At 32.9% G+C, this 11,473-nt stretch overlaps 1 protein-coding gene across 2 annotated transcripts; it reads left to right on the plus strand.

Moving 5' to 3' along the window:
* Nucleotides 1-316: 316 nt before the first annotated feature.
* On the plus strand, nt 317-7,236 carry LOC136219101 (dihydrolipoyllysine-residue succinyltransferase component of 2-oxoglutarate dehydrogenase complex 2, mitochondrial). Of its 2 annotated transcripts, none has more exons than XM_066006346.1 (15): nt 317-475; nt 660-724; nt 810-884; nt 1,114-1,174; nt 1,267-1,294; nt 2,118-2,182; nt 3,232-3,306; nt 3,406-3,461; nt 3,547-3,591; nt 3,707-3,985; nt 4,088-4,182; nt 4,505-4,595; nt 4,691-4,801; nt 6,381-6,575; nt 6,744-7,236. In XM_066006346.1, the coding sequence occupies exons 2-15, from the start codon at nt 671-673 to the stop codon at nt 6,933-6,935; spliced, it is 1,422 nt and encodes a 473-aa protein (XP_065862418.1). In that variant the 5' UTR covers nt 317-475; nt 660-670; the 3' UTR covers nt 6,936-7,236. The 2 variants fall into 2 exon arrangements, with proteins under 2 accessions (XP_065862418.1, XP_065862419.1); XM_066006347.1 differs by having other exon boundaries at nt 324-467.
* Nucleotides 7,237-11,473: the final 4,237 nt, after the last annotated feature.

Raw genomic sequence — 11,473 nt, forward strand, 5'->3', positions numbered from 1 at the left:
TAGAGATAGAATTTGGGACTGGATTTAACAACACCCTTAATTTATCGACTTCCATTAACGCATTTTCAGTTTGATTATGGAAATTGATTTCTTGATGTTTGGGTTATTTTTGTACAGTTCTAATTTAACGGTACCAATCAGAAAGAATAAAAGAATAATTAAAAAAGAAAAACACGAACGATGGCGTTTATTAAAAGCTTTTTTCCCTTCACGGACGAAATAAACGACTGTGTACACTTTGATTGAATTCTAGAACTTTGATTTTTCTCATAAATCAGAACCAATCAAAATTAGACACGCAACCAAATTTCCAAAATGAAAATAGTGTGAGATCGCACAACGTGCTCAAAGGGCAAGAGCTTCGCGGCGTCTCTCCTCTCTTACTCTCTCAAAGGGGAAACCCTACCACTTCTTCGTTCATTCTACAGATTCGCTCTGGTCAAAGACTCTCTGTTCGCTCTTTTTAGGTCAAAATGTAATTCTGCATTTCAATCCCTCTTAATTCATATATTCTAATGTCTGTATTATTATATCATACTTTCTTAAACTGATCCTTATCTGTTCTTTGTTTCATTTATTTTTCTTGCGGTTTTTTCTTGATATATTCTGTTTTCTATGTTTGATATCATTTTCACTTTTTGTTTTGATCGTGAAATCAGAGATCGAAGTGATGATGTTGGGAGTTTTAAGGAGAAGAGTTGCTACTGGAGCCTCCTCATCTTCGGTTAGGATTATTTGTTTATTTGCCGTAGATATCTTCTGTTGATTTCGATTTTCTTCTAATTGGATTTTCTATTTCTGCATATTAGATTCTGAAGCAATCGTTACAGACTATTCGACCTGCGGCATCTACGCCTAGAGTTTCTTCTCTTCCTGAGAAGGAGGTGCTTCACTAATCACTACTTATTCCTTTTCCTTCTCTAAATTTAATTTAATTTTTTCATTTATTTTGTCTTTTCAGTGATCAGGTAGTTGTTTTGTCTTTTTCATAAGCGTCATATTATATGCCTTTTTTTCACCCATCATTTTTTTTTCTGGTAGACAAAGTGGTTGTGCTTTCTCTAATTCCAGATTATAAATTGCAAGCTTATAATTTTACAAGCATCTGGACAGATTTTACTTCATCCAAGAGGTTTTGGGCATGTCCGGAACTTTAGCCACGTCATTTCTTCTGGTAATATGAATAAAGATTTGTGGGAATGCTTATTGTATTAGTCTCTCTCTGACTCTAATGAATCATGACATTGAACCATGTTATTATTACAGGTTCCCCCGCCAGCTCAAGGTCCATGAGGTCAGTCACACCATTTTATGTCTGTGATTTTGATAACTCCCCGCGCCCCCCGCCCCCCCTGCTAGTGCATTTAGTCATGATAAGTATAACTGTTAAGGTTTGAGTGGGAGGGCAACCACAACAGAATTCACAGATATACCGAACTAACAATCATTTAATCCGTTTGCATATTTTAATCACAAACCTGCAACAGTGGAGTAAACTCCCATATCTGTGCCCAACCTGTTTCTTCAAAAGGCACTCAGAGAAAAAACAAGGCTCCAGTGAAGAGGAAATTGTTATTAGATTGTAGATACTAGCAGGCATTCAAAGTTAATATTCTTGCTTTGTCACTTCCCCTTACTGGCAGTCTTAATTTATCAATATGAAGAAAGGTGTGAGCAAATGAATCATGAGAGGCCCAGGTTAACTTTAGCCATGTCTTCCTACCAGTCATATGTATCATAATTGTTCTATGAAGAGAACTCGGAGAAGCTAAGCATGCTGTCATACAAACTCAGCAAAGTTGCTGAATGATTGATGGAGAGCAATAATGTCAATTGAGAATTTTGCTCACAGTCTGGTCATATAACCCTTTTTCCTGAATGGTGAATGCTATATCAGGTGGGTTAATATGGGTAGTCTAATCTTCTCAAGATTACAGTGTCTATCCTTTATCATCTCTCCTAGTGAATTTCTAGATTGTAGATTCAGTGTAGGTTTAATTATATTTGAAATAAAGGATATGGAAAAGATATATTAATTAGTATAATTAAAGTACACTTATCTGTTTGTTACCCTGTTGCTCTATGATGTTCCTTCACTTAGCTTTAATTATATGCAGGGCTGTTGCCAGCATTGATCTCATAACCCCTAAGCAATATAGCAGGGCATTTTCTTCAGATAGTGGTATGATACCAACAAATTTCTTCATTTTTTTGCATACACACGAGAAATATAAATATATGGTCTTACTGTTGTGGATAGGTGGGCTTGCATTGTGTATAATATGTTGTGATGATATAGTTAAATAATTCATTATAGTTCTCAGTTTTTGCGTCTGCTTATGATATAGTCAACTAACCAACCATCGATAATTCAATTCATAATTCGTTGATTTGGAGTTTCTTTATGATGAATATTATTGTTGTAGCATCCAGCGGTGTCAATAAGTCGAGTTTAGTCGGTGCTATTAAGTTTGAGCTTGACTTGGCTCAGTAATTCATGAATATTAAAACAAAATTTTTTAAACTAAAACCTGAATGAAACTTGATATCTTTTATCATATATATTTAGGGTAAAATAATAAATAATATGAATTTCTACCTAAGTGCCCTATAATATTAAAATACATGAAATTAAAATATATGAAATCAATTAAAAATACTTAATTAAGCTCTTTAGATACTTGAGTATTCTGAATTTGGCATCCGTTATTTGTGTTCGAGATTGATTGATAAATAATCTTATTGCATTTGGGTATTTTGGGATTCAAGTTTGAGTGGCTCATAAATAGCTTGACTTTCTTACACCCAGTTTTTACTCGCAGGTGCTTCTAGGTTACCTTGAGGGGACATCCTAGATTATTCTAATTTTAGCACAAGAAATTATTTAACTTCTGGGGATGGTTTAAGTTTTCAATCAAGTGGCTGAATCATTTAATTGTGTTATCATGCTTTTAACTTTTTATTATTATCATTTGTCGCCATCACTGCATTACAGTGGTTAGTTACTTTGGCTAAGCCACCTCTTCGTATGATAATTCCTGGATTTGATTGAGACAGATGTTACTTGTAAAACTCTAAAACATAAGTTTTTACCCTTTCAGTAAGGGGGCAGGGTCTAGTTGTTGAATCAATGATGTAGCTCAGAATTTTCTTTCGATGGATACTGCACCTATTTGCTAGAGCAATAGATTTGTCACAACTGATATGTTTTATTTATTATATCTATTACAGGGGATTTGGTTGATGCTGTTGTCCCTTTTATGGGTGAATCCATAACTGATGGCACTTTGGCAAAATTCCTGAAGCGTATGTATCCTAATTACTTGTTTTATGTGTATGTTAAGCTTATTGATATTTTTTTTTATCATGAATTTATCATTGTATGGATGTCTATCTTTGGGGCAGATCCTGGTGATAGGGTAGAAGTTGATGAGGCAATTGCACAAATTGAGACAGATAAGGTGCTTTTCATCCACCATGCTGCTTCTTTTCCATTGAACTTAAATCAGCTATATGTATCTTATAATTGGTCGGTTCTTCGTTTAGGTGACAATTGATGTGGCTAGTCCTGAAGCAGGTGTGATAAAAGAGGTAATGCTTTGCATTTAGTGTTATCTTTTGATTACCCATTATGTGGGGTTTGCTGACTGTTTAAAGATGAGTACCATAAATGTTGATTCTAGGTTCTGTATTTGTTTGTTCACAGCTTGTAGCTAAGGAAGGAGAAACTGTTGAACCGGGTACCAAGGTTGCTATTATTTCAAAATCTGGTGAAGGTGTAGCTCATGTTGCTCCCTCTGAGAAAGTAACAAGTGAAGCTGCTCCCAGTAAGGCATCTGCTCCTCCAGAGAAGAAAGGTGAAGAGAATAAAAAGCCCAAAGTTGAAGCTACACCTGTAGCAGAGAAGCCTAAAACACCAGCATCTCCACCTCCTAAACGCACAGCAACAGAGCCTCAGCTTCCTCCCAAGGAAAGAGAAAGAAGAGTAAGAGTTTTGCAGCTTGTTATATATACTGTTCCTTAAGAGAGATTCATGTGCTGTAACAACAAAGATCAAGTGTTGTAAACAAAGCGTTCATGAATACAGGTTCCTATGACAAGGCTTCGGAAAAGAGTTGCAACCCGACTGAAGGACTCTCAAAACACATTTGCAATGTTAACAACATTCAATGAAGTTGATATGTGAGTTCAATTTTAAATCAACATGACTAGTGACTTTCATAACTTAAATTCATGCTTGGTTTTCTTTCATTGTAATTAAGCCATTTATAATCTATGGTGCATAACATGTTCCTTATTGTAATCTTGGTTTTATGGCTTATTTTTTTTCCTGGTTAAATCTATTTTTGAATGCCTAGTTAGCCTATTTCTCTCTCTCACCCCTCTTCTCCCCTCCCATCACCCCTGGGTGTTGGGTGGCCAGTTATACTGTTTCATCAAACCAGATTTGTCTTCTCATAATGGTTCTGTTAAATGTCATTACCGTTTATTCGCTGTGTTGCAGGACTAACTTGATGAAACTCCGATCTGAATATAAGGATGCTTTTGTTGAAAAGCATGGAGTTAAGTTGGGCCTTATGTCTGGATTTATAAAGGTATGCAATGTCACTGCCAACGTGGAAGAATATTTGCAGAGGCATTTTTTTTTTCTAACATTTGCATTCTCTTTCTTGTTTTCAAAATTCTCCAGGCAGCTGTAAGTGGGCTTCAGAATCAGCCAATTATAAATGCAGTAATTGATGGAGATGATATTATATACAGAGATTACATAGACATCAGTATTGCTGTTGGCACTCCAAAGGTGTTCCTTTTTCTCTTATATTGCTTGATTAATTTTGGTTGTGTGCTGAAGTTGTGGCATTTTGTTCTTGCATCCTTGGAAACTCATCACTGATGCAATCAGTTTTAATCTAAATAACTTCTGCATTTGGCTAGGGCTTTCATGAACATTATTTAGTATCAAACATATTGTCCACAAAGCACAAACAAAATATTAAATCCTACTGCATTTGTCCATGATCATTTCAAATTCATTTCATGTAATGATATTCTCTTTGTTGGAATTCTTGACATAAAACAGATACTCATTCTGATGCAATCAGTTCTATTCATAGTTATTAGACTCGTACAAGTCGCGAGTCGACTCGTACGAGTCGATACGAGTCAGGTGGATTTCGAGTCGACTCTATGGTCTGACTCGAAATCCACCTGAATCGGCCATGACTCGGCCGAATCGTCGGTGACTCGGCCGAGTCACCCGAGTCGGTCGAGTCATGTCATTAGCTTAAAAAAAAAAATTAAATGGAAAATGTAAAGACAGGTGCTGGAAAGTCTAAATATTTAATGCTGTGCAGGAAATAATAAATGGTATTAATGATTGTTTTGTAAATTGTAATCCATTAATGTCTATCTATATGAATTCATTTGTTATTGTTACAAACAATACAACAAATGAGAAAAACGTACAGTACATGTTTATGTTTTAATTGTTAAACATAAAAAAAATCAAATAAAAGGAATAAGTGAAGAGACTCTTCAAATAATTAGGACTCTTCAAATAATTAGGACTCTTCAACTTTTATTAGGATTGTATTAAATTTTAATTTTAATTTTAATTTAAGTATTTAACTTGATCAATATTTCTATTTGGATATTAATATTTCATTTTTAGACTTATATTTAAAGTTAAATATGATTAATATTTTGTTTTTTTATAATATTTTAAAATTGATCCGTATCTTACGATTCGATACGATTCACGAGTCTCGATTCATAAAATGAGATTTCGAGTCACGAGTCGTATCTCGATTTAACAACTATGGTTCTATTCTAAATAACTTCTGCCTTTGGTTAGGGCTTCCATGAGATTTATTCATAACGAATATATTTTCCACAAAGCACAAGTAAAATATTAAATCCTACGGCATCCGTCCATGATTCATTTCAAATGCATTTGATGGAATAGATATTACCTCCCTGTTCTTGAATTCTTTTGACATGAAACAAGTGCTCATTCTTGTTGTTAATGTTATTCAAACTATCACATGATTTAATTTGCTTATTCAACTTAGTGCCAATTTCAAAATGTTATGCTCCTCGCCCAGTTCAGTACTGATATTTATGATTTGTAACTGACTCTGACTTGAGTATGATTGTTCTCCATTGATTACTCCAAAGAAAAAGAAAAGACTAATTCTTTTTCCCCCTTTTTAATTTCAATGAAGTTGCGTTAAAAGGAAACAATGAGCGCAGCTCTAGTCTTGCATTCCATGCTGGATTTGACTTTCAGTTAAATCATAAAGGATATGAAATGAAAATATATGCTTCGACCAGGTTTTTCTCCCCTATAAACTGAATATTCTCATGCTTTTCCAATCCAGGGTCTTGTAGTTCCTGTTATCCGCAATGCTGCTTCGATGAATTTTGCTGATATTGAGAAGGAGATTAATACCCTTGCAAAGAAGGCAAATGATGGGACCATATCAATCGATGAGATGGCTGGAGGTTCATTTACTATATCCAATGGAGGAGTTTATGGAAGCCTGTTGAGTACACCCATCATCAACCCTCCACAGGTCCGTTGAGAGTAGAACTTCGCTTATCACATAAATTACTTTTCTTTTGAAGCTATAATGTCATGACTTAATTACCGTATTAGAACTGTTGTCCAACTATTTGTGTTAACTATGTTCATATCATTTGTTTTACAATCAGATTGTCGTAATAAAATATTTTGTTGACAGTCTGCTATATTGGGGATGCACTCGATAGTGAGCCGCCCTATGGTTGTTGGAGGCAATGTTGTCCCGAGGCCCATGATGTATATTGCTCTAACATATGACCATAGACTGATTGATGGTAGAGAGGCAGTGTTTTTCTTGCGTCGCATCAAAGATGTGGTGGAGGATCCACGCAGGCTGTTGCTCGACATTTGAAGATGAAGCTGGAAGTTGCTAGTAAATTTCATGAAATTTCTGCTACACCTAGAATGGATATATCATCTTCTTGGACACAAAATAATACTTTGATATCGAAGTTTTGTAGATTTTGTTCTTGATTCACCTCTATGGAAGGGGTTAAATTGCGGCTTGTTACAATTTAATTGATTATGAGAGATGTAACATGCTCTTGTTTATACTGGGTTTTTTTTCTTCTAATTGAAGAAATCATACATTATGGCTGTATGGGCATGTAGCATTAGTATTACCAAATAATATATACTCGGGTTCATTTTAATTCAGTGTATTGATCGGTTTTTATTGCATTTAGTTAGGTTATGCAGAAAGATAAGAGGGTTATAATAATGTTGTACATTAGATTTTTGCTTTTTTTCCATTTATTTGTTAATTCTTTAGAGTCCTACTATCTATACATGTCCTGCTGTTCCTCTTTGATATTTTATTGAGTCTGTTGATTATAGGGTAAATTACAACTGTGGTTGGCAGCTGAACTCCACACTTTGTTATGCCTGTGGCCAGTAGCTATTACTGTTGACTGTGCATTATGACCTTTCACTTCTCTTTTTAATTTGTAATTACTTTATTCTCTCTCCTCTTTTTATCTCTTTTTTTCCCTCTTCCTAAGCTTTCTCTTCCATAATTATAAAGTAATTTCTCTTTTCTTCTTGCTGTAAATATAAATTAGTGTGTTAAGCAGTTGAAACTAATTGACCAGTCTTGATCACATGCACTTTAATGAGCATATAGAATTTGCTCATTCACCGTTAGATCTAGGCTTATTAAAATCCTAAGGTGGAGATTCAAAATAGATATAGGCTTAGATTTAATAAGCTTATATCTAACGGTAAATGAGCAAATTCACTTGCTCATTAAGGTGCATGTGAAAATTCATTCCTGCCAATTGAGTTTGGCACGAAGAACGCATTGCATTGTATAAAGGGTAAACTTCAAATAAAACCTCCGTGGTTTCACTAATTTTCGGATAAAGGACTGTGGTTTACTTTTTGTCAAAACGAGGATTGAGGTTTTCAATTTTAGCAAAATAAGGACTTTTTCAATTGATACTATTAAAATCACCCTTGACGACTTCAAAAATGACATATTTTAAGAACTACTAATATTCTAAACAACTTTAATTTTTTCAACTTTTTTATTTGGCTTAATACATCATTTGCCCCCTGAATTTGTCCAAAATGGTTGATTGGCCTCCTGAACTTTTAAAGTGTCTCGATAGCTCCTTAAACTTGCATAAAATATTCAGTTAGCCCCCTGAACTTGCGTAAAATGTAATCAATTAATCATTCGGTTGTAAAAAAGTAAGTCAAATGCGAAAGATATGTTACACGTGCCTTAAAATGTTATTACATACTTCACAAAATAGATTAAAACATGTTAAAAAAGAATTTCTTACTTATTCAACTATAAAACATTTTCTTCTCTAATATTATAATCGCAATACCCCGATCTTGGTCGTTTTACTTTTTTAATATGTGTGCAACATATCTTCCGCATTTAACTTACCTTTTTACAACCGAGTGATTAATTGATTATATTTTACGCAAGTTCAAGGGGCTAAATGAACATTTTATGCAAGTTCAGGGGGCTATTGAGACCCTTTGAAAGTTCAGGGGGCCAATCAACCATTTTGGACAAGTTCAGGGGCAAATAATGTATTAAGCCTTTTTATTTTGAGATTGTTTAGATGATGTTTGGTAAAGAAAGAGAAAGTTAATGTTTAGAGAGAGAAAGTTCTAAAAAAGATGATTTTCGAAAATCGAAAATGTAGTTTCATACAAAATATGACATTGAACAACTTTAATTCTTAAAAATTTTCATTTTCAGGTCGTTAAAGATGGTTTTAATAGCATTAATTCAAGTGCGAAACCTCAGTAAACCACAGTCCTTTATCTGAAAATTAGTGAAACCACTGGGGTTTTATTTGAAATTTACCCTTGTATAAATCACATATTACTTTGCTCATCACTTCTCCTATTGTCTTCCCCTTTCTGTTTTCTGAATGCCCGGGAAATGGATTTGATGAAACTGTAAATTTTTATTTCTTCCTAGAAAAATTCTTTATTCGGTATTATTTTCTGGGTTTTGATTTCTTGCAAGAAAAATGCTTTTTCTGGTTTCCTTTCTCACTTTCTGGATTTTAATTTAATGGAACCAGGATGATGAGCGGTTACAAGGTTGAGATGGTCAATGATGACATGCAAGAGTTCTAAACCCATTTGGATCACCAATCAACTTAAGCGAGATGCTTTTTTCTTTGACAAATTCCATTGTAGCAAGTATCCTTCGAGAATTGGGTATGGCTTCAGGGTATGAAAAATATAGATGGAGAAAGTGATGAAGTTGTGAAAGAAGAAAGACGGAAATGGTAAAATAGGAGGAGAGAAAATTTAAGGTTGAAAAGAGAGTAAAAGGTAAAAATGTGATCAACAGTAATAATAACTACTGGTGTAAAAAATGTGATTTTTACGTTACATTTTAGTGATCATACCTTACAAATGGGCAAGTTCATAATTTACCTTTTGATTATATCTACAAGATATTGCATGAGTGATTCATTTACTATATTTCTAAAACATCTAAGATATTCAAGTGGTGAAATTCATTTGAATGAGAAAATTTCTACAGTTCTTAATAAAACCATTTTAGCTGAGTCTTGACGATATAAAATCTTATTAGCATTGATAAAAAGATTATTATTGGTATAGTAATTTGAAATCAGCATGTTTGAAAAATTTCTCAAGCAAGCAAGGTTAGCTAAGAGGTAAATTACATTTATTGCCAGGGAATTTACACTTTTTAATATTATGAGCATTAAACTTCAATTAAAGTCTTAAAATTACCGTTGGCAATTTCAAAATAAAAAAATTCAAGAAATAATGATATTTTAAGCAAATTTAATTCATGAAAATTTTCGTTTTGAGATGTGCTGTTTGATTAGGAGAGATAAAACTAAAAAAAATTGTGATTTTAAAAAATAAAAAAAAAAGTGGTTTCATGTTAAATATCGTTCTAAGAAATTTTAATTTTTGAATATCTTTAGTTTGAGGGCGTTAATTAAAGTTTAATTTCCACAATATTAAAAATAATATAAAATAGAATGATTTTTATATTACATTTTGAAATTTAGTGGGACTATCGTAATAATGAGTAAAGTTCAGTGACCATGAGTGTAGTTTACTCATTAGCCATCCAACCTTTCATTATTTAATCTCCATTCAAGCATTACTCATGTATATAATCAGGACCTTCTTTCACTTTCAGCCAAATAGACCCATTTCCTTCTCATTTTGTTAATTTTCTGTTTGGTCCTTTCTTGTTTTTCTTTATGCTTAAAGTCTCTTAATCATCCTTTATTATTTTGACTTATAGGAGTATAAATTCATGTCTTTCAACTTGTTAGTTAACTTTTATCGATCAAATGAATTTTCAAATTTCTCTTTTAAGAACTAGGGACACATCCGAAATTGTGGATTTTTAATCCCTTCCAAGCCAATTTTTAATCCCTTCCAAGTTTACTATATTACATAATAAAAAAAAGGTTAATTACAAATAACTACCCTGTGGTTTGGCCGATTTGCGATGTGGTACCTATGATATTTTTTTTTTACAAACACAATCCTATGGTTGCAAAATTTTACATGTTTTTTTTACTTTGCTAAATTTGTCCGATAACGACTTCGAAATTAAAAAATTCAAGAGCTAAATGATATTTTAAACAACTTTAATTCTTCAACTTTTTAGGTTTAAGGTCATTTAGGTGTTGTTTTTGATGAGAGATAAAGATAATGTTTAGAGAGAGAAAACTCCAAAAATGATGATTTTGAAAAATTAAGAATATGGTTCCATTGTAAATATGATACCAAACAAGTTTAATTCTTGAAAATTTTCATTTCGAAGTCGTTATCTGTCAAATTTGGCAAAGTAAAAAAAACATGTAAAATTTTACAGCCATAGGATTGTGTTTGCAAAAAAAAAAAAATACCACAGGTACCACATCGCAAATTGCCCAAACCACATGGTAGTTATTTGTAATTAATCATAAAAAAAAGTTATTCACAATTTTTTTTTTTGTCAAACTTTCTAAAAAAATTACCATGTTATTAATATAGTTACAAAAAAAACCAACAAACAATATACGAAACTGTTTCAATTTATCGACAGACTTGTTTAAAGGTCCGAAGTGACAATTAAATAATAATCAAACCAATTTTTTCAAATTTTCTATATCGCATGACTAAAATTGATCTTGCTTGGAAACCTTAGCTTTAAATTTGAACCTTATCTATTTTATTTTGTTCTTCATGCATTTTTAAAGCCGGTATGGTTTTGATTTCAAAATTTAGGGCACAACTTAATTCCACAGTCCGAAAATAATATAATTCTCTAGCATGCTCGCACTTTTACAAAAAAAAAAAAAACAGTGATATTTCATAAAACGTAATCAAACACTATTTCATCTAAGTTTTGGAGTGATAAACTAAGAATATCTACAAAAA

Source organism: Euphorbia lathyris, chromosome 2, assembly GCF_963576675.1.
Source record: "Euphorbia lathyris chromosome 2, ddEupLath1.1, whole genome shotgun sequence".
NCBI classification, from domain to species: Eukaryota; Viridiplantae; Streptophyta; class Magnoliopsida; order Malpighiales; family Euphorbiaceae; genus Euphorbia; species Euphorbia lathyris.

Coding starts and splice junctions, on each gene's coding strand:
- LOC136219101 (XM_066006346.1), top strand. CDS start 671: ATGATGTTGGGAGTTTTAAGGAGAAGAGTTGCTACTGGAGCCTCCTCA. Junction 4,183..4,504: donor ACATTCAATGAAGTTGATAT/GTGAGTTCAATT, acceptor GCTGTGTTGCAG/GACTAACTTGATGAAACTCC. Junction 4,802..6,380: donor TTGCTGTTGGCACTCCAAAG/GTGTTCCTTTTT, acceptor TTTCCAATCCAG/GGTCTTGTAGTTCCTGTTAT.